Raw genomic sequence first — 24,985 nt, forward strand, 5'->3', positions numbered from 1 at the left:
GTTTTCCTGTAGAGCATGACAACATACGAATAACATTTGGTTATGTCCACATTTCATTAAGATTTTCTTTTACATTTCTGTCCCCAGGTTTCTGCCGTGCCACAACATGCCCCTGGAGAGACAGTTGAGCCTCAAGATTTGAAGGTAGCTGGAGTTCTCTTTGATGCTGCTGATGCCAATGCCATCGAGGAGGTTAACCTGGCTTATGAGAATGTTAAAGAGGTCGATGGTCTGGACGTGTCTAAGGAAGGCATGGAAGCCTGGGAAGCAGCAATGAAGCGTTATGATGAACGTATCGACCGCGTTGAGACCCGAATCACTGCTCGCCTGCGTGATCAGCTGGGAACCGCCAAGAACGCCAATGAGATGTTCCGCATCTTCTCCCGCTTCAATGCTCTCTTTGTGCGCCCCCACATCCGTGGTGCCATCCGGGAGTACCAGACGCAGCTCATCCAGCGTGTCAAAGATGACATTGAGTCACTCCATGATAAATTCAAAGTGCAGTACCCTCAGAGCCAGGCCTGTAAGATGAGCCATGTTCGAGACCTGCCGCCTGTGTCTGGCTCCATCATCTGGGCCAAGCAGATTGACCGTCAGCTGACTGCCTATATGAAGAGAGTTGAGGATGTTCTGGGAAAAGGGTGGGAGAACCATGTGGAAGGGTTGAAGCTGAAGCAGGATGGAGATAGCTTCAGGGCTAAGCTCAATACTCAAGAGATATTCGATGACTGGGCTCGCAAGGTATGAAGCTGATCATAGACAATAATATAATGTAGCATCTTTCTCAAATATTTGACTAAATGTTAAAGTTTTTGCTACTGACAGTGCTGTTTTCCTTGTTTTGTCCACTCATCTTCTGTTTTTTAATATGTGTCACTCCTTTGTTTTGTAAATCAGGTGCAGCAGCGTAACCTTGGCGTGTCTGGCCGCATCTTCACAATTGAGAGTACTCGTGCCCGTGGACGTACAGGAAACATGCTCAAGCTTAAAGTCAACTTCCTCCCTGAGATCATCACCTTGTCCAAAGAGGTCCGCAACCTCAAGTGGTTGAGCTTTCGTGTTCCTTTGGCCATCGTCAACAAAGCCCACCAAGCTAACCAGCTGTACCCATTTGCCATCTCTTTGATCGAGAGCGTGCGCACCTATGAGCGCACTTGTGAGAAGGTGGAGGAGAGGTTCTCCATCTGCCTGCTGGTGGCTGGGCTCAAGAAAGAGGTTCAGGCACTTGTTACTGAAGGCATAACTCTGGTCTGGGAATCCTACAAGCTGGATCCCTATGTTCAGAGGCTGGCTGAGACAGTCTTCAACTTCCAGGAAAAGGTCAGTGTCACTCTAAGATGGTTACATATATCAGTACAGACTCTCCTCAGCTGCCCCAAATATTAATTCTAATGTTGTTTTTTCTGTGGTTTGTTTTCAGGTGGACGACCTCTTACTGATTGAGGAGAAAATTGATCTTGAGGTCCGCTCTTTAGAGACTTGCATGTTCGAGAACAAGACCTTCTCGGACATCCTTAACCGAGTCCAGAAGGCTGTGGATGACCTCAATCTCCACTCCTATTCCAACCTGCCCATCTGGGTCAACAAGCTCGACATTGAGGTTGGCACTAAAAGAATACAAGGATTATTTGTTCTTTTTGTTCAGTTAGATTGGGACTGTTTTGAATCACAATGGAAATACTTTAAACTTTATCTTTTTCATAGATTGAACGTATCCTGGGAGTTCGTCTGCAGGCTGGCCTTAAGGCCTGGACCCAGGTGCTCCGTGGCCAGATAGAAGACAAAGCGGATGTCGATATGGACACAGAGACTCCACAATTGAGCCACAAACCTGGAGGGGAGCCCAGGATCAAGGTACCAATTGCGACTCTGTTACCTTATGTCATGTTTTGTTTTGATAGATGATTGATTCTGTTTTTTTGGGGGGGGAAACCTTGGATTCCTGGTCACTGCTCACTATTATAACACACAATTATGTTATTTTCTATTCCCAGAATGTTGTCCACGAGTTGAGGATTACTAACCAGGTGATCTACCTGAACCCACCGATTGAAGACTGTCGCTACAAGCTCTACCAGGAGATGTTTGCCTGGAAGATGGTCATCCTTTCTCTTCCCAGGATTCAGAGCCAGAGATACCAGGTAGAGATGTTTGAATGGTTTGAGTAGTAGGGCTGTGATTCCCGCTGCAGAAAGTCATGTTAAAAATGCCTAATTGTCTGTAGTATGTAAACTTCAGATTGACAAGCCACATTAAACTACATTATTCTGCCAAAGTACAATACATTTTATTTGAGTTCAAATATTATATATGGAAGGACATAGGAATCTTATTGCACTTGTGCTTTCCCACCAGGTGGGAGTCCACTACGAGCTGTCAGAGGAGGAGAAGTTCTACAGAAATGCCCTGACGAGGATGCCAGATGGTCCCGCAGCGTTAGAGGAGGCCTATAATGCAGTTGAAGACATTGTCAATGAGGTGGAGCAGTATGTCAAGGTAAGAGACCTTTCCCGTGTGTTATCACACTTAAGGTTTCCTTCTGATAGTTGGTTACTTTGTTTGTTTGAGGAACGGCTTAAAAGAAATGAAACGCCAAAATATCTGTTTCCTAGTTGTAAACTAGTACTTTCTGCATAATATAGACTGTCATGTATATTAGTTTGTGATTATCCTTATCTTTTCTTTGCCACCTCTGTCCAGGTGTGGCTGCAGTACCAGTGCTTGTGGGACATGCAAGCTGAGAACATCTACAATCGTCTGGGTGAGGACCTCACCAAGTGGCAGGCCTTGCTGGTCCAGATCCGCAAAGCACGTGGAACCTTTGATAACGCAGAGACGCGTAAAGAATTTGGACCTGTGGTCATCGACTACGGCAAGGTAATAATGATTGACTGTTAAAGATGCTTCATTTTAAAATTATTTCTTTAGCAACAATAACTTAGGAAATGTTAAGAGTCTGTTACGTGAGACAGTCTTATAAAAACAAACGTTTTAAACCTAATGTTTCCAATCATATAAAGAAGCATGATGTCCGTATTTACATCAACCCCCTTATTTGTGTAAATGTGTTTCATGCAATTCTCTTATACAATGTCACAAAGATAATCATTTTGTATGTCAATTGGCATTTTATTAAATGTTTTGTTTTTTTTGTTCCTGCTAACAGGTTCAGTCCAAGGTGAACTTGAAGTACGACTCCTGGCACAAAGAGGTGCTCAGCAAATTTGGCCAGATGCTTGGCCAGAACATGCAGGACTTCCATTCGCAGATCTCCAAGGTAACATAAAATATGCATATAAAATGTCTTTTGACCAGGTTAGTAAAATATATTACCAAGAAACACGAAGTATCATTCTCTGAAATCGATTTTCTTTTCTAATAATCTTTTATTTTTCTGTTTCCTCAAAAGTCCCGTCAAGAACTGGAGCAGCATTCTGTGGACACAGCTAGCACCTCAGATGCTGTCAACTTCATAACTTACGTCCAGACCTTGAAGCGCAAGATAAAACAGTTTGAGAAAAATGTGGATGTAAGTCCTCAAAGACGTTCAGTGGCCTTTCCTATTACTTCTTTGTATTATTGCATGCTGCAAGAAATATATAGTTTGGGTTCTCATCAAATTCTCCCTACTTTCACTTGTAGTTGTTCCGTAATGGACAGCGTTTGTTAGAGAAGCAGAGATTCCAGTTCCCTCCATCTTGGCTCTACATCGACAACATCGAAGGTGAATGGGGTGCCTTCAGTGACATTATGAAGCGCAAGGATACTGCTATCCAGCAGCAGGTGGCCAACCTGCAGTTGAAGATCGTCCAGGAGGACAAAGCTGTGGAAAACCGCACTACTGACTTGCTCAATGACTGGGAGAAGACCAAACCAGTTGCTGTAAGAGCTAATAGATAATCATATTACATTTAAAATACAATACACCATGCAATCAACCCTATTTTGTACTTTTCGTACAAACTGCAACTGTTGAAGCATTGGCGGTTGTGACTGAAATACTTCATCACATTTAGAAAAATATACATTTGAATTAGCTTTTTAATGTTTAACTGATGTGTTTCACCAGGGTAACCTACGTCCAGAGGAGGCTCTTCAGTCTCTGACTATCTACGAGGGCAACTTTGGCCGTCTGAAGGTTGAGAGGGAGAAGTGTGCCCGAGCCAAAGAAGCCCTGGAGCTCACAGATACGGGCCTGCTCAGTGGCAGTGAAGAGAGGGTGCAGGTAATGCCAGCAAACATTCACATAAAATCATTTTAAAACACCAATCAAAGACGAAGTAACAGGCAGGCTAAACTTTTTCTTTTGACTTTTTTTCTTTCTTTGTGGCGACTTATAGGTGGCACTAGAGGAGCTACATGACCTAAAGGAAGTTTGGTCTGAGCTGTCAAAGGTCTGGGAGCAGATCGACCAGATGAAAGAGCAGCCGTGGGTGTCTGTACAGCCTCGTAAGGTAAAGAAATCCACAATAATTGTTCAGATCATTGAATATCTGCTGTTTATTTAAGAAGTACTGAGACTATAAGTATTCTTTTTGTGTTTTGTAGCTTCGTCAGACTCTGGATGGTCTTCTGAACCAGCTGAAGAACTTCCAAGCAAGACTGAGACAGTACGCTTCCTACGAGTTTATCCAGAGGCTGCTTAAAGGATACCTGAAGGTAATGCAAATATTTATTTCCCCACTAAGCACACATTTTGACTTTCAAGAAATTGTGAAAAAATAGTTATTAAATTCTCTACTTATTCCTTTTCTCACCAGGTTAACATGTTGGTGATTGAGCTGAAATCGGAGGCTCTGAAGGACCGCCACTGGAAGCAACTGATGAAGCGTTTGCATGTAAACTGGGTCCCGTCAGAGCTGACCCTGGGACTCATTTGGGATGTGGATCTGCAGAAGAATGAGATGGTGGTGAAGGACGTTCTCCTTGTAGCCCAAGGAGAGATGGCTTTAGAGGAGTTCCTCAAACAGGTGAAGAGAGAGGGCCCTAAAGAGATGTAGATATGTGATGCTCATAGGTTTATGATTATAAATGACTGTGGTTTGTAGTCCTACTCCTAATTATTTTGTGTTTTTTCATCCTCAGATCCGTGAGGTGTGGAACTCATATGAGCTCGACCTGGTGAACTATCAGAACAAGTGTCGTCTCATAAGAGGCTGGGACGACCTCTTCAACAAGGTCAAAGAACACATAAACAGCGTGTCTGCCATGAAGTTGTCTCCATACTACAAGGTCAACAGAATTACTTTACTATTACATTTAGACAATTCTTGTTAAAGTGTTTTTCACTGCATCAACAACGTGCTCTTCTACTTTTTTTCCTCCCAGGTGTTTGAAGAAGATGCCCTGAGCTGGGAGGACAAGCTGAATCGCATCATGGCTCTGTTTGACGTTTGGATTGATGTTCAGCGTCGCTGGGTCTATCTGGAAGGCATCTTCACCGGCAGTGCTGACATCAAACATCTGCTCCCTGTAGAAACCCAAAGATTCCAGAGGTAAAAGAAGTACCCTTTTTTAATTTAAAATGATTTATTTCAATGATAATTGACTAATATGTCTTTGTTTTTTCCACAGTATCAGCACAGAGTTCTTGGCACTGATGAAGAAGGTGACAAAGTCTCCTTTAGTGATGGACGTGTTAAGCATACAAGGTGTGCAGAGGTCACTGGAGCGACTAGCTGACCTTCTGGGAAAAATCCAGAAAGCCCTCGGAGAATACCTGGAGAGGGAGAGATCTTCATTCCCCAGGTAAGACAAAGATAGTGGATGCACATTGTTGTCAATGTGCATTTTAACGCGACATTACCCTGAACGTTTTATTTTTAAGCATTTGGAATCAATTTAATTTATTCATACATTTATTTATTAACTATCCTTAATTGATCCATTTAACTTTTTTCCCCAGGTTCTACTTTGTGGGAGACGAGGACCTGCTTGAAATCATCGGAAACAGCAAGAATGTGCCCAAACTGCAGAAGCACTTCAAGAAGATGTTTGCTGGTGTTTCTAGCATCCTGCTCAACGAAGATAGCACTGTGGTGCTGGGAATCTGCTCCCGTGAGGGTGAAGAAATTGTCTACAAGACACCGGTCTCCATTACAGATCACCCCAAAATCAATGAGTGGCTGACGCTAGTGGAGAAGGAGATGAGGGTGACGCTGGCCAAACTCTTAGCTGAGTCCGTAACAGAGGTCATATCCTTCAACAAGGGCACAGCCGTTGACCTGAGCCAGTACATCACCTGGATTGATAATTATCAGGTTGGTATACATTTTATCTTCACACAGTTGTTCAACATAATGGAAATCAGGCTTCAGTTATTCAACATATTGGAAATCACGCTATGTGTTAATGTAATTTCACTTAATCGGTTTCCTCTCTTCACAGGCTCAGCTGGTGGTCCTGTCCACTCAAATTGCCTGGTCTGAGAACATTGAGTTTGCCTTGACCAGCATCTCTACTGGTGGGGACCTTAATCTCATGGAGGTAGTGCTGTCAAATGTACAGGCCACCCTCAACGTGTTGGCCGACACCGTTCTGATGGAGCAGCCTCCACTCCGCAGGAGGAAACTTGAGCATCTGGTTAGAGGCCATTTTCTTAAATATGTTTTAAACAATGTTGTCAACTGAAAAATGTGTCTGAACTCCCTCTTCTGCTCTCTTTCAGATCACCGAGTTGGTGCACCAACGGGATGTGACGAGGACTCTGATCAAGAACAAGATCGACAACCCCAAGTCCTTTGAGTGGCTCAGCCAGATGCGCTTCTATTTTGACCCCAAGCAGACCGATGTCCTGCAACAGCTGTCTATTCAGATGGCCAATGCCAAGTTCAACTATGGCTTTGAGTACCTGGGTGTCCAGGACAAGCTCGTCCAGACCCCTCTCACAGATCGCTGTTATCTCACCATGACTCAGGCTCTGGAGGCCCGCCTTGGAGGCTCACCATTTGGTACAGAAGCTTTTTTTTTTTACCCATTAGAATTTATAAGATATTAAAGATATTAAAAAAAACGTTCAACTTCGTTATGTTTGTCCTCTATCTAGGTCCTGCTGGCACAGGAAAGACTGAGTCAGTGAAAGCTCTTGGTCACCAACTGGGCCGCTTTGTCCTAGTCTTCAACTGTGATGAGACATTTGACTTCCAGGTACATAACTGCACCCACATTATTCGATCTTCGGCTTTTTTTTTTTTATAGACAAGACAATAACGACACGCATTGAGAGATCAATGAACTATTTGCACATCATGTGATAATTATAAGGATTTTTCTGTATTATACTGTTCATTAAACTTATGTCCTAATTGCCATTTTTCTTTTTTTAGGCCATGGGTCGAATCTTTGTAGGTCTGTGCCAGGTGGGAGCATGGGGCTGCTTCGACGAGTTCAATCGTCTGGAGGAGAGAATGCTTTCTGCTGTCTCCCAGCAGGTCCAGTATATCCAGGTGGCCTTGAGGGAGCACAGCAACTCCAACAGAGACAAGAGTATGTATACAATTTGTGGAAACTTTGATTTGTGTGATGAAAAGAGTTTGTCCTTTGAAAGAGACTGTCCTGATTACTTTCAGTAGTATGAGCACGTATTGCCAAGAAAGATTAAATAACATTTCTTTCTTCGTACTCAAATGAGAGAAATTTATATTGGGACAGCAACGCAGTGTATCAGCATATTGTAAAAAATTTAACAAGAACTGCATTCTAAATGCACATCTGTCACCCCTCAGGTGTGCCAGTCACCACAGAGCTCCTGAACAAGCAGGTGAAGGTGAGCCCAGACATGGCCATCTTCATCACCATGAACCCTGGCTACGCTGGCCGATCCAACCTGCCTGACAATCTGAAGAAGCTGTTCCGCAGTTTGGCCATGACCAAGCCCGACCGTCAGCTTATCGCTCAGGTCATGCTCTACTCTCAAGGTTTCCGCACTGCCGAGATCCTCGCCAAGAAGATTGTGCCTTTCTTCAAGTATGTACTGAATGAACATAGATTGAGAGAACTTGGCAGGTCTTCCCGTTTCTAAATTCCTACCATGATCTCTAATTACATCTTATTTGCTTTTAATTTTTTTTTATGAAGCACTTCATTACTTTGTTTTAAAAGGTACTATTTAATAAATAAAGTTATTATTAAAATTTCAGGTTGTGTGATGAACAGCTGTCATCCCAGAGTCACTACGACTTTGGCCTCCGAGCTCTCAAGAGTGTGCTGATCAGTGCTGGAAATGTCAAGCGTGAGCGCATCCAGAGGATCAAAAGGGAGAAGCTCGAGCGTGGAGAGGTGGTTGATGAGAATGAAATCGCTGAGAACCTTCCCGAACAGGAGGTATAGATATTACACATTTTAAGTGAAGTTTCTGTTTTGTCAATATGGTAAATTTGTTTTTATCATTCAGCTAGAAAGTTAAGAGGCTAAAATGTTTGTCTTGTTACTGTAGATTCTGATCCAGAGTGTGTGCGAGACCATGGTTCCTAAGCTGGTGGCGGAGGACATCCCTCTTCTGTTCAGCCTGCTGTCAGATGTCTTCCCTGGAGTCCAGTACATGCGTGGAGAAATGACTGCTCTGAGGGAGGAGCTGAAGAAAGTCTGCGCGGAGATGTACCTCACCTATGGAGATGGTGACGATGTGGGCAGCATGTGGGTGGAGAAGGTATGTAGTTACATTTTGTCAACATATATCTTCTTGAATGTGCCTGCAAATAATAAGTTATACAGCCCTGCCATCTCTGAGAGACAGAAGACCCCATTAGAGCTAGGTCCAGATCCCTGCATGACAGCAGTCAGTTTTTTCTGAAACTTTTTTTTATTCATCCTCTTCCAGGTGCTCCAGCTGTTCCAGATCACACAAATCAACCACGGTTTGATGATGGTGGGACCCTCCGGTAGTGGGAAGTCCATGGCATGGAGGGTGCTGCTGAAGGCTCTCGAGAGGCTGGAGGGAGTTGAGGGCGTAGCCCACATCATTGACCCTAAGGCCATCAGCAAGGACCACCTGTATGGAACCCTGGACCCCAACACCCGTGAATGGACCGATGGCCTGTTCACACATATCCTCAGAAAGTGAGTTCTGTCACACATTTTATTGTAAAACGGTATAAATTAACTTGGCTCATATCTAGCTTGGTAAATAGGACTTTAAAAAAAAAAAAATACCTTGTGTAAAATATTTTCCCCTTCGATTTCAGAATCATTGACAATGTTCGAGGTGAACTGCAAAAGCGTCAGTGGATCATCTTTGATGGTGATGTTGACCCTGAGTGGGTTGAAAATCTCAACTCTGTACTGGATGACAACAAGCTGCTCACCCTCCCCAATGGCGAGCGTCTCAGCTTACCACCAAATGTAAGGGCACAAATCTTGAAACGTTTTCTATTTTTATTATAGTCTAAACTGGTGCAAGCATCCTGTATTGACCAGCATTTTTTTCCCTCTCTCTCAAGGTGCGTGTAATGTTTGAAGTACAGAACCTGAAGTATGCCACCCTGGCCACTGTGTCTCGCTGTGGTATGGTCTGGTTCAGTGAGGATGTCCTTAGCACCGACATGATCTTCAACCGCTTCCTGGCTCGCATTCGCAGCATTCCATTAGACGAGGGAGAGGATGAAGCTCATCGCCAAAGGAAGGGCACAGAAGACGAGGAGGAGACCGCATCACCAATGTTGCAGGTGAAAAAAAAACTAAAAGCATGACCCTTTTTCAAAAAAGGAAAATGGCAGCATTCATTCAAGAAGAATATTGTATGATTTTTCTTATTTACTGATGTAATGTTGCATGTTCTACACTAGATTCAGCGTGATGCTGCAGCTGTCCTGCAGCCTTACTTCACCTCTACAGGCCTGGTGATCAAAGCCTTAGAGCATGCCTCCAAGATGGAGCACATCATGGACTTCACTCGCCTGCGCTGCATGGGTTCTCTGTTCTCAATGTTGCACCAGGCCTGCCGTAATGTGGCGCTCTACAACAACAATCATCCTGACTTCCCCATGCCCATTGAACAGTTGGAGAGATACATGCAGGTAATTCTGCTTTCTGCTCTCCATATAACTAAAAGAAGCAAAAATATGTTATTGTTATAATAACATAATCACTGCAAAAGCATAAACATTTTCTTCAACTGATACATTTTGTCGTATTTTCTCTATCCAGAGGTATTTGATCTACGCCGTGTTGTGGTCCTTTTCTGGTGACGGACGATTGAAGATGAGGGCTGAGCTCGGAGAATATATCCGTCGCATCACCACTGTACCACTCCCCTCTGCTCCCAATGTCCCCATCATTGACTATGAGGTACATACTCTTTCTGTTCATACAGATATTGGTTCTTCTCTTGAGTAAATCTCAAAGAAAATGTTTGATTTTTTATTCCTGCAAGACAATATAAGCAAACCAAAACTACAGCAGTCTTGTAATTTTAGAAAGACCATTACATAATTTTTTTTGTTTTGTGCAGGTGTGTATCTCTGGTGAGTGGCAGTCCTGGCAGGGCAAGGTGCCCCAGATTGAGGTGGAGACTCACAAAGTGGCGTCCCCGGATGTCGTGGTTCCCACACTGGACACTGTTCGTCACGAGGCTCTGCTTTACACATGGCTGGCAGAGCACAAACCCCTGGTACTGTGTGGACCTCCCGGCTCTGGAAAGACTATGACCTTGTTCAGCGCCCTCAGAGCCTTGCCTGATATGGAGGTGAGAGACTGGATAAATATGAATTATATATCTTTAAAATCGGTTTAATCTGAGCTTGTTACTGATGAAATCAGTTAAAATGATGACGTGATGTAACACTTTTACATCGCTGTTCATTTCACCAGAAAGCTCTTGCATATCCTTTTTAAAATAATGATATTTATGTATGTTGGAGTGTAAAATTAGGAGAATATTTTGTAATTTCCAAATGTTCCGCCTATTCTCTGCCAGGTTGTGGGTCTGAACTTCTCCAGTGCCACCACCCCAGAGCTGCTGCTGAAGACCTTTGATCATTACTGCGAGTATCGTCGTACCCCCAACGGTGTGGTCCTCGCCCCGGTCCAGCTGGGCAAGTGGCTGGTGTTGTTCTGTGATGAGATCAATCTTCCAGACATGGACAAGTATGGCACACAGAGAGTCATCTCTTTCATCAGACAGGTATGATTCATTGTTTACGAACTGCTATTTTTATTCTCCCTTGTTGCATTTTGCAGGTTTGCAAACTGAAATCGTTGCAGAATAAAATGTGGTGTCCCTTTTGTGTATGTTAAAGGCTCCCCTGTGGTGTTTTTCTTTGCAGATGGTGGAACATGGAGGCTTTTACCGCACCTCAGACCAGACTTGGGTCAAATTGGAGAGAATCCAGTTTGTTGGAGCCTGTAATCCTCCCACTGACCCTGGCAGAAAGCCTCTCACACACAGGTACGGTAACCAGAATGATTATATAGTTTATACAATGATTAACAGAAAAACTAATGAAATAATACTTCTTATAAAAAGTAACATTGCCAATGACAAGCTCTAACAGTGGTCATGTGTGCCGTCTCCAGGTTCCTGCGTCATGTTCCTGTGGTGTATGTGGACTATCCAGGCCCAGCCTCTCTAACTCAGATTTATGGAACCTTCAACCGTGCCATGCTGCGCCTCATCCCGTCTCTGCGTACCTATGCTGAGCCGCTTACTGCTGCTATGGTTGAATTCTACACCATGTCTCAGGTAGGAGATCCCTAAATAAATATAATAAATAGTTATAATGTCATAAGTAAACTGGTGGTCAAAAAAAATAAATACAATGTTTTACCGATCACATTTCAGTAATTTTGTGTCTTTATTCTATCCTTTTATCCTCTCAGGAGCGATTCACCCAGGACACACAACCTCACTACATCTACTCTCCCAGAGAGATGACCCGCTGGGTGAGGGGTATCTTCGAGGCCCTGCGGCCACTTGAGACTTTGCCTGTGGAGGGGCTCATTCGCATCTGGGCCCATGAAGCTCTCCGTCTCTTCCAGGACAGGTGAGTGCAAATTTTTGAGAGGCTGAAGAATAGGAAATTCTTATCTATTCTGATAGTGTTTGAAGGGATTCACAGTACATTTGTTAGATGTGAACAGTATAGTGTAGAGTATATTTATATGGGCATGTCTGAATATGGTCTGATTAATCTGATAAACTGCTACCTAAGAAATGCAAAGGTATTTAAAGGATGATCATTTGCTAATTTTCAAGATAATCATAATCTTAAACCTTTTTCCAGACTTGTCGATGATGAAGAAAGAAGGTGGACAGATGAAAACATCGACGTGGTTGCTCTCAAACACTTCCCCAACATTGATAAGGAGAAGGGTCTTAACCGGCCTATCCTCTACAGCAACTGGCTCTCCAAGGTAAACCAGAAACGGGTTGACTATGCTGTGATATTCCTGCTTCGGTAATGATGCTGACATTTTGAGAACTGACCTCATGTCTTAATTAACTCAGTTCAAATGGACATCTAACTGCTTGTTTGTGGACGCAGGACTACATCCCAGTGGAGCAGGAGGAGTTGAGGGACTATGTGAAGGCCCGTCTGAAGGTGTTCTATGAAGAGGAGCTGGACGTCCCTCTGGTGCTCTTCAATGAGGTGCTTGACCACGTTCTCAGAATTGACCGGTGAGTAACAGCGTCTGAAGTGATTGACTTCTCATCTGGTGTTAGTCGAGAAATATACCATATCTGAAATCATTATGTTGGTGAAGGGGGTTCATCAAATATTCTACATACCATGCACGGCAAACGTTACGTTGAGTCATGTAAACAAACCATGTACCTATCAGCTATGCATTCAAGATCAGACTGGAGGCGTAACAACTTCAATTGCATCAATAACTCCTCATTTCATCTTCATACATTTGCCATTCCTCACCCATTGCTGTGTTTTCAAAGCTAGTGACAGAAATGAATGAAAACAGGGCATTCAACGAAAAGTTATCGCTACCAGTTAGGATGCGGTGTCATGGACGTAATGGGCAAAAATAGATAGTTTGAACCTATGCGGGGGTTTTTTAGAAGGAAATTTGAACGTCATCTTAACATTGTATTTCCTCCACCAGGATCTTCCGTCAGCCTCAGGGCCATCTCCTGTTGATCGGTGTGAGTGGAGCAGGAAAGACTACTCTGTCTCGCTTTGTAGCCTGGATGAATGGACTTAGTGTTTACCAGATCAAGGTTGGTACAGCACATACAGTTGTATTGACATGGCTCCGAATATCTTCATGTCTATATTTAATTTGATTTCTGCATGTGTGTTTTCAGGTACACAGGAAATATACTGGAGAGGACTTTGATGAGGACCTGCGTACAGTGCTGCGTCGGTCAGGTTGCAAGAACGAGAAGATTGCCTTCATCATGGATGAGTCCAACGTGTTGGATTCTGGTTTCCTTGAGAGAATGAACACACTGCTGGCCAACGGAGAGGTATGTTTACCACTTGCTGCCATCATAACCGATGACAACCCCAGCTTTAGATTTCTAAGATGAAATATCAATTTGGGTTGTGCTCACATAATTTTCTAGTTCCTGATATGGAAACATTGCTTGATCTTTTTAGGTTCCTGGGCTGTTCGAGGGAGATGAGTATGCCACCTTGATGACTCAATGTAAGGAGGGAGCCCAGAAAGAAGGCCTGATGCTTGACACACACGAGGAGCTGTATAAATGGTTCACCAGCCAGGTTATCAGGAACCTCCATGTTGTTTTCACCATGAACCCTTCATCAGAGGGCCTGAAGGACAGAGCTGCCACATCTCCTGCCCTCTTCAATAGGTACAGAGACACTTGCTGAACACTAACCATGAATTTATTAACACCACCATTATAATGTTAAAATTACAACACAACGTTTTTTTTTTAATTAGGTGCGTGCTGAATTGGTTTGGAGACTGGTCCACAGAGGCTCTTTATCAGGTCGGTAAGGAGTTCACCAGCAAGATGGATCTGGAGAAACCAAATTACAAGGTGCCAGACTACATGCCCGCCGTCTATGACAAACTGCCCCAGCCACCATCTCACCGCGAGGCTATTGTCAATGGCTGTGTGTTTGTACACCAGACCCTTCACCAGGTAGGAATGTTTCCAAGATTGCACTTGTGGTGAATGAGATGATTGTGTGGTATACTTCATCTGTTTTTGTGTACACAGGCTAACAACCGTCTGGCTAAGCGAGGTGGTCACACAATGGCCATCACTCCTCGCCACTACCTGGACTTTATCAACCAGTATGCCAACCTGTTCAACGAGAAGCGTAGTGAGTTGGAGGAGCAGCAGATGCACCTCAACGTTGGTCTCCGCAAAATCAAAGAGACTGTAGATCAGGTAAAGTAACTCTGAATTTTAATCCTTTTTATGTGCCCATTTTTGCCACCTAATTCTCAAATCCTGAAAAGGCCGGTGTTGTATTTTTCTGCTTGTCAACTGCTGCTCTTGTCTGACTCTCCGCTTGTACGTGTGCCTTCTCATCAAGGTGGAGGAGCTTCGTCGTGATCTGAGAATCAAGAGCCAAGAGTTGGAGGCAAAGAACGCTGCTGCCAATGACAAGCTGAAGAAGATGGTCAAAGACCAGCAGGAAGCGGAAAAGAAAAAGGTACACGGGAAGAAATTTCGCTCTTAGATCACTTAAAGAAAAGAAAAACACAATAGATTGAATCAGACTAAACTATTTTGTTATTGTGATTCCAGGTGATGAGCCAGGAGATCCAGGAATCTGTGTACAAGCAGCAGGAGGTGATCAAGGACAAACAACTGAGTGTCAAAGAGGACTTGGACCAAGTGGAGCCTGCTGTTATTGAGGCTCAGAATGGTACAGTGGTATATTTACTTACAGCTGTCTTTATAGTGCGTTTGATCTGTTGTCACAGAACACGTACTGTAGTCTTGTGCTTCAAGGATGGATTGTAGTACTGTTTACATAACAGTAGAACTATATAAATTCTCTATAATACGTACCATACTACTGTTTTACTTAGCTTTGCTCTAGTTCCCTCATTAAAAAGCTTAAAGTTAGGTTAAAAACGAACTACACCACAGTCACAAGACTTCACATTATCACCACTAAGCTGAAGGCAGACTAGTCCTCTGCGTGATGTTTAATATTCCTTAGTCGTTTGTTAGCAACGCCGTTATTTTTAAAGCGTCAATATTCCACTTTATACCGTAACACCAAAACCTTAAAATCTCTTGCGCGTGTGTTAACCACAGACCTTATTTCAAACCTGCAAACTTATTTCCAGGTTTTTGGACTCATTCCTGGAGCACTGACATACGTTATGAAATACTCACTTACTTGATATGTACTTGCATCCTCCCTTCATCACTGCCCCTTCCGTGTCATAATCCACAATCCTTGTTCACCTGATGCCGATAGCTGTTAAGTCCATTAAGAAGCAGCACCTGGTGGAGGTGCGTTCCATGGCCAATCCACCCGCGGCCGTGAAGCTTGCCCTCGAGTCCATCTGTCTGCTCCTGGGAGAGAGCACGACTGACTGGAAACAGATCCGTTCCATCATCATGAGGGAGAACTTCATCCCCACTATTGTTAACTTTGAAGCTGATGAGATCAGGTGAAATAATAAAGAATGTATGATGTAATTGTTCACTAAAGCGCTCTTCCTTTCTGTCTCCGCTTCCCTCTTACTTTTCAACCCCTGAGTCTGTTTCTTTTGCCCTCTATGCTCCCCCTTTCCCCTCTTCTTTTTACGATCTATTTTTTTCAAAACATTCCTTTTTCCACCTAACTAGCGGTGAGTTCTATTAAGCGGCATCACCTAGTAGAAGTGCGGGCTATGACCAATCCTCCAGCTGCAGTCAAGCTGGCCCTGGAGTCTATCTGCCTTTTGCTGGGCGAGGAGACCAATGACTGGAAAAAAATAAGACAAGTTATTATCAGGGACAATTTCATCAGCAGCATAGTCAACTTTTCCTCTCAGGAAATGAGGTACCAGTGTCAGAATGTCTGTCGAGTCTTAAATAGATGCACAAATGATTTAAATCAGTTTATTAATCAAGTGGCACCTGTGATCAGAATTTGATTTTAGGTTTCTTAGTGGTTGATTAAGCTAAATCAGAAAATAAGCAGATAGTTAAAACGACCACTATCCTTGTTTCAATGGTTGAGGTCATGATTTTGCACTTCACACAGTGAAGATAATAGAATACCCCCCCCCTTCTCCACCCTTAAATTTAAAAAAAAAATGATTCTGTGCAATATTTTATTTCCTATGATTCATGATCATCGTTCCACACTTTCACATTTAAGAATTCGACTGTGTGAAGTGCTGCTATATTCTAACTTCTCGGACTGTTTACATTTTATCTAGTGACTCCATCCGTGAGAAGATGAAGAAGAACTACATGTCCAATCCAAGCTACAACTATGACCAAGTCAACAGGGCATCTTTGGCTTGTGGACCTATGGTGAAATGGGCAATTGCTCAGGTAAGGAAGCCTAAATAACATGAAAATGAATGATTTTTTTTTTTATAGTAATCTTTTAATGTATACCATGTTCTGCCACTCCCTCTAGCTTAATTATGCTGACATGCTGAAGCGTGTGGAGCCTCTGCGTAACGAACTGCAGAAGCTTGAGGATGACGCCACTGACAACCAGACAAGGGCAGAAGAGGTAGAGCAGATGATCAGAGACCTGGAGGCTAGCATCGCTCGCTACAAGGAGGAGTATGCCGTCCTTATCTCAGAGGCCCAGGCTATCAAGGCTGACCTAGCTGCTGTCGAGGCCAAGGTAACTGGTCACCAAACCCTCCCTCCTTTCTATCCAGTTAAGAGTGTCCTATGTAAGTATGCGTAAGTATCTTACAGCATTTTTCTAAACTTGTGCGCTCTCCTCCCAGGTGAATCGCAGCACAGCCCTGCTGAAGAGTCTGTCAGCGGAAAGGGACCGCTGGGAGAAGACCAGTGAGACCTTCAAGAACCAGATGTCCACCATCGCTGGAGACTGTCTGCTCTCTGCAGCTTTCATTTCCTATGCCGGCTACTTTGAACAACAGATGAGGCAGAACCTGTTCACTACTTGGTCTCACCACCTGCAGCAGGCAAACATTCAGGTAGTTAACGCTCTGATACACAAGACCATTTTTGATCATCATGCCTCCAAATTTTAGCCTCACTCAAATTATGATTACATAGATTATGTGCGAACTTAAAGACATCAAATGTCCTCCCCAGTTCCGTACTGATATTGCCAGAACTGAGTACCTGTCCAACGCTGACGAGAGGCTCCGCTGGCAAGCCAACTCCCTCCCAGCTGATGACCTCTGCACTGAGAACGCCATCATGCTCAAGCGGTTCAACAGGTCAGTGTCATTCTCTTCTTCTGGTAGTGTTTGTAGGTTTTATTACTGTGTAGAATACTGAACATCCCGTAACATTAATTAGCCTTGATGTGATCTCACTTCCTGCATTGATCTATTCAATACCATTCCCCTTTTCTAGGTATCCGCTAATCATTGATCCATCAGGCCAAGCAACAGAGTTCATAATGAACGAGTACAAAGACCGCAAAATCACCAGAACCAGTTTCCTGGATGATGCGTTCAGGAAGAACCTGGAGAGTGCCCTGCGTTTTGGAAACCCACTGTTGGTTCAGGTATGAACGATTACTTTAGTGCCAACATTTAGTTGCCACTGTCCAAGGCCTATGTATTCATCAATGATTTGTGTATTTGTTAATTAATTAGTAATTTCTATTTTTTTTGTGCCCTTTTTAAAGGATGTAGAAAGTTACGACCCTATCCTAAACCCGGTGTTGAACAGAGAGGTGCGCAGGACTGGAGGACGTGTCCTCATCACCCTAGGAGACCAGGACATCGATCTGTCGCCTTCCTTTGTCATCTTCCTTTCCACACGGGACCCAACGGTGTGTAGAATCATCCATTAACTACGTCTATCATGAAGAAAAAATGCTTTTGTGAAATGGCTCATTTGATTCTACGAGGAAGTAAATATATTTTTTTGTGTACGCAGGTTGAGTTCCCACCAGACTTGTGTTCTCGTGTTACATTTGTCAACTTCACTGTGACACGCAGCAGCCTTCAGAGTCAGTGTCTCAACGAGGTTTTAAAGGCTGAGAGGCCTGATGTGGATGAAAAACGCTCTGACCTCCTCAAACTGCAGGGTGAGACATATGAGGACTGATGAAGATGCAAGAGGAAGAGTTCAGTGAAATGATAGACAATTACAACGGTCCTTCTGTCTCTTGTAGGAGAGTTCCAACTGCGTCTGCGTCAGCTGGAAAAGTCCCTGCTTCAGGCCCTCAATGAGGTAAAGGGACGCATCCTTGATGATGACACCATCATCACCACATTGGAGAACTTGAAGAAGGAGGCAGCTGAGGTGACAAGGAAGGTGGAGGAAACTGATATCGTCATGGCAGAAGTGGAGACAGTGTCGCAGCAATACCTGTCTCTATCCTCTGCCTGCAGCAGCATCTACTTCACCATGGAGTCTCTCAACCAGGTCTGGACACATCTTACTTACTCTTTCACCCACTCCTTTTTTTTTTTGTTTATTTAGCTTTTCTTAAAACACGGATGCACACTAAGCTACGCTGCCTAATACTTGTATACGAGCCAAACAGCCTTTTATTAAACTAATCTTTTTTGTATCTTGTTCCAGATGCACTTCCTGTATCAGTACTCCCTTCACTTTTTCCTGGATACCTACCACACGGTGCTGTATGAGAATTCCAACCTCAAGAACATCAGTGATCATTCACAGAGACTCGATGTCATCACTAAGGACCTATTCCAGGTTTGAACCACACATTTTGAAAACAAGAGACTCCTTTTCTTTCGTAGTATGATTGTAATGAACATAATTTGTCAATTTGTTTTTTTTGTTTTTAGGTGGTGTTCAACAGAACAGCCAGAGGTATGCTGCACCATGATCACATCACCTTTGCCATGCTGCTGGCTAAGATTAGCATTAAAGGCATTACCAGGTAAGATGCACTCTATTACAGTTATGTACAACCAGTGGTAATATCGCATTAAAACAAGGTTTTCCATTATTATCAAACAACATAAATCCTAATGATTTTTATCCATCTCTTTCCAGTGAGCCCTCATATGATGTTGAGTTCCAGCACTTCCTTCGTGGTAAGGAGATTGTTCTGACTGGCATGTCGCTGCCCAAAGTGAAGGGTCTCACCACCGAACAGAGTGAGGACATGGTCCGTCTCAGCCGCCTGCCAGCATTCAGCGACTTGGTGGAAAAGGTTCAGGCTGATGAGGTGAGTAATTAAACAGTAGCTGTTTAACAAGCATATCTCTAGATTACTTTTATACTTTCTTCTCAATGCATACTGCCTGAGTGATCATTATTGCTTTCTTTTGTCACTTCAGCAATTCTTCATGTGGCTTGAGAGCAACACTCCAGATCTGGCTGTTCCTTATCTGTGGTCAGAGGAGAAGCAGTCCAGTGAGTGTATATAGCTTTGTCATATGATGCATGAACATTAATGTCAAGCAGACATTGATTTAATTATGTATTAAATATATATTCTGCTCTGCCCTTCGCTCTACACCTCTGCCTGTTCAGCTCCCATTGGCCAGGCAGTGCACCAGTTGTTGCTGATTCAGACCTTCCGCCCCGACCGTCTGCTAGCTATGTCGCACATCTTTGTCTCAAAGGTGCTGGGAGAGACCTTCATGAACATCATCGAACAGCCGCTTGACCTGGCTAGTGTTGTGGATAGTGAGGTAATACCAAATATCTCTTCAATAATTTTCTCTTCCAAACTGTTTGATCTGACAGAACTGTGGCTGACTTTCCGTCTCTTGTGTCTGTAGGTTAAGCCCAGCACTCCAGTGCTGATGTGTTCTGTCCCAGGTTATGATGCCAGCGGCCTGGTGAGAGATCTGGCTGCTGAGGAGAACAAACAGATCACCTCCATCTCGATTGGTAAGGAAGAAATAAGTGTTGACACTCAAAGAATATCCTGAAGTCAAATGTTTAGTTAGGATATTGTTGGTAAATGTCGTCTTACAATGTCCACAGGTTCGGCTGAAGGCTTCAATAAGGCTGACAGAGACATCAACACTGCTGTCAAGTCTGGCAGGTGGGTAATGTGTATTTTCTTGGTTTGTACACTTTGTTTGCTTGTCTCGGTATCCTGACTGTTTTCTTCCTGCAGGTGGGTGATGTTGGAAAATGTTCACTTGGCCCCCGGATGGCTGATGCAGCTGGAAAAGAAGCTTCACTCCATGCAGCCTCATACCAGCTTCAGGCTTTTCCTGACAATGGAGATCAACCCCAAGGTAAACCATGCCACTCATAAAAATGTTAACATTTCATAATCTTTGTAATGAAGCAGTGAGCTATCATAATTGTTGTCTTTCACCCCTAAAATCTTGTTACTTTCATTTCCCGGCAGGTTCCAGTGAATCTGCTTCGTGCCGGTCGTATCTTTGTGTTTGAGCCGCCTCCTGGTGTCAAGGCCAACATGCTCAGAACCTTCAGCAGCATCCCTGTGGCTCGCATGTGCAAGGTCATTTAATCCATACCTACCAATGCATAAACTCACACTTTTCTACCAAAGCTCAATTATTACCGTCAATGCTGTATGCACCCATACTTACATACTCTCCTCACCCCCCATGTTTCTCCAGGCTCCCAATGAGCGAGCTCGTCTCTACTTCCTGCTGGCTTGGTTCCATGCAGTCATTCAGGAACGTCTGCGCTATGCACCACTGGGCTGGTCCAAGAAATATGAGTTTGGAGAGTCTGACCTCCGCTCTGCCTGTGACACCATTGACACCTGGCTGGACGACACTGCTAAGGTGGGAGATCATTTCATGAATCGTATACAGTGCTTTAGATGTGTCGGCACAAGAATAATTTGTTGCCAATAAAGACTTGTATCAAAAACCCTAAATTCATACAGTTTAAACTTTAAAAACTAAAATACTTGAGTAATTCATTTGTGTGTTAAGAGATATCGACCTTGTCACACTTTGCCTCTACCAACACACACAAACACAGGGTCGTCAAAACATTGCACCAGACAAGATCCCCTGGGCGGCTCTGAAAACCCTGATGGCCCAATCCATCTATGGTGGCCGCATTGACAATGAGTTTGACCAGCGTCTGCTCAACACCTTCATGGATCGCATCTTCACCAAGCTAAGCTTCGACAGTGAATTCAAGCTGGCTCTCAAGGTTGACGGCCACAATGACATCAAAATGCCGGACGGCATTCGGTCAGTAGTGGCTTTTTTAATATCGCTTTGGTTCATTGATATCAAAAGGACGTGTTCTTGATGATCATATCCTGTTCAAATATTTGTATGTCACAGGCGTGAGGAGTTCATGCACTGGGTAGAAATGCTTCCCGACACCCAGACTCCGGCATGGCTTGGTTTGCCGAGCAATGCGGAGAAAGTGTTGCTCACCACTCAGGGTATGCCACAGCCGGTCATTTTTGTCATCTGAACTCTGTTGTTCTGTCATTATAACAGGACCACAACATTTCCTGGTTCTTCTTGCTCAATCAATTCATTCATATTCCATATTTTCACAGGGCAGATTATTAACCGTCTCTCTCTATTCTAGTGTTTTTAGTGTGGTGGCAAAGAATGTCACAGGTTCTATCTTTACTAATTTTTCATCTTTTTATGGGTCCACTTCACCAGTTAGTTTTCTATGGTATCCCAAGTAGCCCCTTGCATCAGTATTGTAGATCATAGTCATACAGTATAGCTGTGTAGTTGTAGCCCAGCTGTGATCATAGCCATCATATTTAAAAAGTGCTGTGCCAAAGGAAGGGGTGTGCGTGTCCTCACCCTCCAGCAGCTGTATTTCACAGCCATCATGTCGCTTTGCTGAAATATTATCCTCACCCCACCCTCTGATTACGATTCAAAGCAACCCCACTCCTCCCATCCCCTCAATCATACCTTGCCTACCTGCTTTGTCCGATTTGATTTGCACACCCTCTTCAAGCTTTCATAATCCCAGCTGCCAAAGATTCCACCCCTTAGACCCCCATCTTTCCTCAACCTCATTCCTACCCCTTAGATTCTCTTTATTTATTTTACAGATCCAGTCAGCCAAGAATGCGGTTAATTTAACAATTTGGGAACTATGTTGAATTTTACATTTGATGGAAATATTGCCTGAAGCCTTTTGTGTTTATTGTCCTACCCAGTATAGTCCTTATGTTTGTCTGTCTGGCACAACTCTTTCTTTTGATAGAACAAACCTTTTATTAACACACTCTCAAGAAAAGCTGTTGGTGTTTTTGTTCCACTATTAATTTCTTCTCCCCCTACCTCCCACCATGGCCTTGTCTTCAACCTACCTCCCCACTCACTTGCTCCCTCCCTCCACCCGGCTGCTCAGGCACTGACATGATGGGTAAGATGCTGAAAATGCAGATGTTGGAGGATGAGGATGACCTTGCCTACGATACGGAGATAAAGGAGCGCACTTCGTCCACATCTGACGCCCAGCCAGCCTGGATGAGGATCCTCCACACCACTGCCTGCAACTGGCTGCAGCTCATACCCCAAACAGTCAATCCACTCAAACGCACAGTGGAGAACATCAAGGTAATGGCAGACAAATGAGGAAGGATGGTTGGCAAGCAGACTTCAAGAGACAGACCTATAATAGTGTGCTCTGTACAAGAAGCTGTACAAAATCAATGAGAATTTCTGTTATGTTAGTCAGTTTCTTTTTATACATACCACCTCGTCTGTTTTGGGGTTGTCCGTCCAGTCGGTAATTCTAGTTTTTTTTTATGACTTAATGTAGACTTATGAGCTGAAATAAAATTAAATAAAACACAGGTTTGAATGTTAGTAGATAAATATGTACCTTCTTTTCATTACACCCTTCTGTATTTGATTAAATGTCTTTGTTAAAACACACAAACACCAGGACCCACTGTTCCGGTTCTTCGAGCGTGAGGTAAAGATGGGTGCCAAGATGCTGCAGGAGGTCCGTCAGGATCTGGCCGATGTGGCGCAAGTTTGCGAGGGCAAGAAAAAGCAGACTAATGATCTGCGCACTCTCATCAGCGACCTTGTTAAAGGTAAAAGCTTACTCTTTGACTCATTGTTAATTTGTTTTTTTTTACATGTTTGAGGCTGGATAAATAAATATTGGAAAATCACTGCACATTTAAAAAATTCTTCAGTGTCATCCTTGACCAACAAGATGTGCTTATATTATGATGGAATAATGGGTTTACACATGTTTTTCTTGCTTCCCAGGCATCCTCCCTCGCGGTTGGTGTCGGTACACGGTTCCAGCGGCCATGACTGTGATCCAGTGGGTGGCGGACTTCAGTGAGCGAATCAAACAGCTGCAGCAGATCTCCCAGGGTTCTGCCAGTGGGGGTGCAAAGGAACTGAAGGTACTTTTTGGTTAACTATTTGTGTAGAGCAATAAACAATCTGTACCTAAATAGTATGTTAAAATCCATGAAAATTGACAAAGCCACTCACAATACTGAAATTTGTTTTTTCTCCTTCTCCAGAACATCCATGTGTGTATCGGCAGCCTGTTTGTGCCAGAGGCTTACATTACTGCAACACGCCAGTATGTGGCCCAGGCAAACAGCTGGTCTCTGGAAGAGTTGTGTCTGGAGGTCAATGTCACCACCGCCCAGGGCGCCGCACTGGATGCCTGCAGCTTCGGCATCAAAGGTCAGACAAGCAGGCTCACACTGATTCTGTAGCCTCCCTAGTCAAATACTCGCATAGCTCTTGAAAATGTGAATCCAGCTGGTTGTCACTAATAGAACTTTGTGATCTAATACATATTTGTAAAATGTAGTTTCAAGGGTTCTAATGTGAAACATGCTCACGGTTTGTCTCAGGTCTGACACTGCAGGGAGCTACTTGTGCCAACAACAAGCTCTCTCTGTCCACCGCCATCTCCACTGAGCTGCCTCTGACTCAGCTCCGCTGGATCAAGCAAGACAACGCTGAGAAGAGACACATGGTATGAACGAGATATGTATACACAATTTATAAAACAATTCATCTTTCTAACAAATAATTTCTACAGTGAGAAGATTTAAGGTATATTATGCTGTTAACTTCTGCTTTTGTAATGATTTTGGCTGTTTTCTTACATTTGTTTCTTGTCCTTGCAGGTGACTCTCCCTGTGTACCTGAACTTCACCAGGTCTGACCTCATCTTCACCGTTGACTTTGACATCGCCACCAAGGAAGATCCGCGATGCTTCTATGAGCGTGGTGTTGCTGTCCTCTGCACAGAGTAGATGAAACATTAGTCATTCCTTGAGGTCCACAGCCTTGATTATTAAACTACACATAATCACTTAGTCATTGCTTATTACCAACCATTTAAGAAGTAGTTTGTAGCCTGTTGCATTCCAATATAAAAAGTAGTTGTCAACATTCATGGAGCAGTAATTTACTTGTAGTCAGTCTTAGTGTTTTTGGAAGGTATTGATGAAGGTTGAGAGGAGGATGTTAGATGGTGATGGTGAAGATGAAATGTGGAAACGATCAAAGGAAAGGATGTTTTTATGAAGGAAACTGAATGGTTTTAGATTGAATAAAGTCTGTTGGAATTAATTGAAATGCAATTATGATTTCAGAGTGGTCTTTCTTGATGAATGTAATGAATGAAATTGTATGCTGGGTTATAAGGATTCACTTCAATTCAATTTTATATAGCCCAAAATCATAAAAACAAATTTGACATTGGACATCCCTGTCTTGGGACCTCCCATTAGATCAGGGAAAAACTCTTCTAAATAAAGAACCTGTAAAAATCCTTTTACGGGTTCTTTTTTTAAGGAAGAAACCTGAGGCAGATCAACAGAGAAGGATCCCTCACCCCGGACGAATGGAGTGTACGGAGCTGGAGCTCTTAATCTGACTGAAATTTTTAATATATGCTCAAATACGTGGCCAATATACAATAGTTGTTTAACTGTCCTGTGTTAAAAAAAATTCCAATAATTGAGCAATACGTATTCTCACCCATAAAGCA

General features: G+C 43.4%; 1 protein-coding gene across 2 annotated transcripts in view; it reads left to right on the plus strand.

The window, feature by feature from the left end:
* The window catches only part of dync1h1 (dynein, cytoplasmic 1, heavy chain 1), a 28,270-nt gene extending 3,695 nt beyond the window's left edge, over window positions 1-24,575 (plus strand). The window contains exons 8-78 of one of the 2 annotated variants that reach the window (XM_068580374.1): window positions 88-741; window positions 898-1,320; window positions 1,421-1,600; window positions 1,705-1,854; window positions 1,995-2,141; window positions 2,356-2,496; window positions 2,701-2,877; window positions 3,167-3,277; window positions 3,410-3,529; window positions 3,643-3,882; window positions 4,070-4,225; window positions 4,341-4,454; window positions 4,549-4,659; window positions 4,761-4,970; window positions 5,086-5,232; window positions 5,329-5,495; window positions 5,575-5,748; window positions 5,906-6,260; window positions 6,388-6,582; window positions 6,668-6,950; window positions 7,046-7,146; window positions 7,326-7,485; window positions 7,725-7,965; window positions 8,139-8,322; window positions 8,435-8,647; window positions 8,819-9,057; window positions 9,183-9,339; window positions 9,438-9,662; window positions 9,783-10,013; window positions 10,144-10,284; window positions 10,448-10,681; window positions 10,913-11,119; window positions 11,262-11,383; window positions 11,512-11,677; window positions 11,815-11,978; window positions 12,219-12,348; window positions 12,480-12,613; window positions 13,054-13,168; window positions 13,256-13,417; window positions 13,551-13,765; window positions 13,858-14,062; window positions 14,141-14,314; window positions 14,463-14,582; window positions 14,678-14,798; window positions 15,363-15,558; window positions 16,315-16,432; window positions 16,521-16,736; window positions 16,846-17,058; window positions 17,180-17,307; window positions 17,447-17,600; window positions 17,724-17,870; window positions 17,978-18,128; window positions 18,216-18,469; window positions 18,629-18,763; window positions 18,859-18,953; window positions 19,070-19,244; window positions 19,357-19,432; window positions 19,553-19,713; window positions 19,804-19,915; window positions 20,012-20,072; window positions 20,148-20,271; window positions 20,388-20,501; window positions 20,623-20,793; window positions 20,996-21,213; window positions 21,310-21,413; window positions 22,355-22,563; window positions 22,895-23,048; window positions 23,230-23,372; window positions 23,496-23,664; window positions 23,838-23,962; window positions 24,117-24,575. In XM_068580374.1, coding sequence (XP_068436475.1) covers window positions 88-741; window positions 898-1,320; window positions 1,421-1,600; window positions 1,705-1,854; window positions 1,995-2,141; window positions 2,356-2,496; window positions 2,701-2,877; window positions 3,167-3,277; window positions 3,410-3,529; window positions 3,643-3,882; window positions 4,070-4,225; window positions 4,341-4,454; window positions 4,549-4,659; window positions 4,761-4,970; window positions 5,086-5,232; window positions 5,329-5,495; window positions 5,575-5,748; window positions 5,906-6,260; window positions 6,388-6,582; window positions 6,668-6,950; window positions 7,046-7,146; window positions 7,326-7,485; window positions 7,725-7,965; window positions 8,139-8,322; window positions 8,435-8,647; window positions 8,819-9,057; window positions 9,183-9,339; window positions 9,438-9,662; window positions 9,783-10,013; window positions 10,144-10,284; window positions 10,448-10,681; window positions 10,913-11,119; window positions 11,262-11,383; window positions 11,512-11,677; window positions 11,815-11,978; window positions 12,219-12,348; window positions 12,480-12,613; window positions 13,054-13,168; window positions 13,256-13,417; window positions 13,551-13,765; window positions 13,858-14,062; window positions 14,141-14,314; window positions 14,463-14,582; window positions 14,678-14,798; window positions 15,363-15,558; window positions 16,315-16,432; window positions 16,521-16,736; window positions 16,846-17,058; window positions 17,180-17,307; window positions 17,447-17,600; window positions 17,724-17,870; window positions 17,978-18,128; window positions 18,216-18,469; window positions 18,629-18,763; window positions 18,859-18,953; window positions 19,070-19,244; window positions 19,357-19,432; window positions 19,553-19,713; window positions 19,804-19,915; window positions 20,012-20,072; window positions 20,148-20,271; window positions 20,388-20,501; window positions 20,623-20,793; window positions 20,996-21,213; window positions 21,310-21,413; window positions 22,355-22,563; window positions 22,895-23,048; window positions 23,230-23,372; window positions 23,496-23,664; window positions 23,838-23,962; window positions 24,117-24,245 — 12,468 coding nt within the window. In that variant the 3' untranslated portion in view covers window positions 24,246-24,575. Of the gene's footprint in view, window positions 1-87; window positions 742-897; window positions 1,321-1,420; window positions 1,601-1,704; window positions 1,855-1,994; window positions 2,142-2,355; window positions 2,497-2,700; window positions 2,878-3,166; window positions 3,278-3,409; window positions 3,530-3,642; window positions 3,883-4,069; window positions 4,226-4,340; window positions 4,455-4,548; window positions 4,660-4,760; window positions 4,971-5,085; window positions 5,233-5,328; window positions 5,496-5,574; window positions 5,749-5,905; window positions 6,261-6,387; window positions 6,583-6,667; window positions 6,951-7,045; window positions 7,147-7,325; window positions 7,486-7,724; window positions 7,966-8,138; window positions 8,323-8,434; window positions 8,648-8,818; window positions 9,058-9,182; window positions 9,340-9,437; window positions 9,663-9,782; window positions 10,014-10,143; window positions 10,285-10,447; window positions 10,682-10,912; window positions 11,120-11,261; window positions 11,384-11,511; window positions 11,678-11,814; window positions 11,979-12,218; window positions 12,349-12,479; window positions 12,614-13,053; window positions 13,169-13,255; window positions 13,418-13,550; window positions 13,766-13,857; window positions 14,063-14,140; window positions 14,315-14,462; window positions 14,583-14,677; window positions 14,799-15,362; window positions 15,559-15,736; window positions 15,933-16,314; window positions 16,433-16,520; window positions 16,737-16,845; window positions 17,059-17,179; window positions 17,308-17,446; window positions 17,601-17,723; window positions 17,871-17,977; window positions 18,129-18,215; window positions 18,470-18,628; window positions 18,764-18,858; window positions 18,954-19,069; window positions 19,245-19,356; window positions 19,433-19,552; window positions 19,714-19,803; window positions 19,916-20,011; window positions 20,073-20,147; window positions 20,272-20,387; window positions 20,502-20,622; window positions 20,794-20,995; window positions 21,214-21,309; window positions 21,414-22,354; window positions 22,564-22,894; window positions 23,049-23,229; window positions 23,373-23,495; window positions 23,665-23,837; window positions 23,963-24,116 lie in introns of both variants that reach the window. The other variant, XM_068580375.1, reaches the window with a different exon arrangement.
* Window positions 24,576-24,985: the final 410 nt, after the last annotated feature.

The sequence above is a fragment of the Clinocottus analis genome, unplaced genomic scaffold (genome assembly GCF_023055335.1).
Source record: "Clinocottus analis isolate CAN_PGR_092001 unplaced genomic scaffold, fCliAna1.0.p SCAF_17, whole genome shotgun sequence".
NCBI classification, from domain to species: Eukaryota; Metazoa; Chordata; class Actinopteri; order Perciformes; family Cottidae; genus Clinocottus; species Clinocottus analis.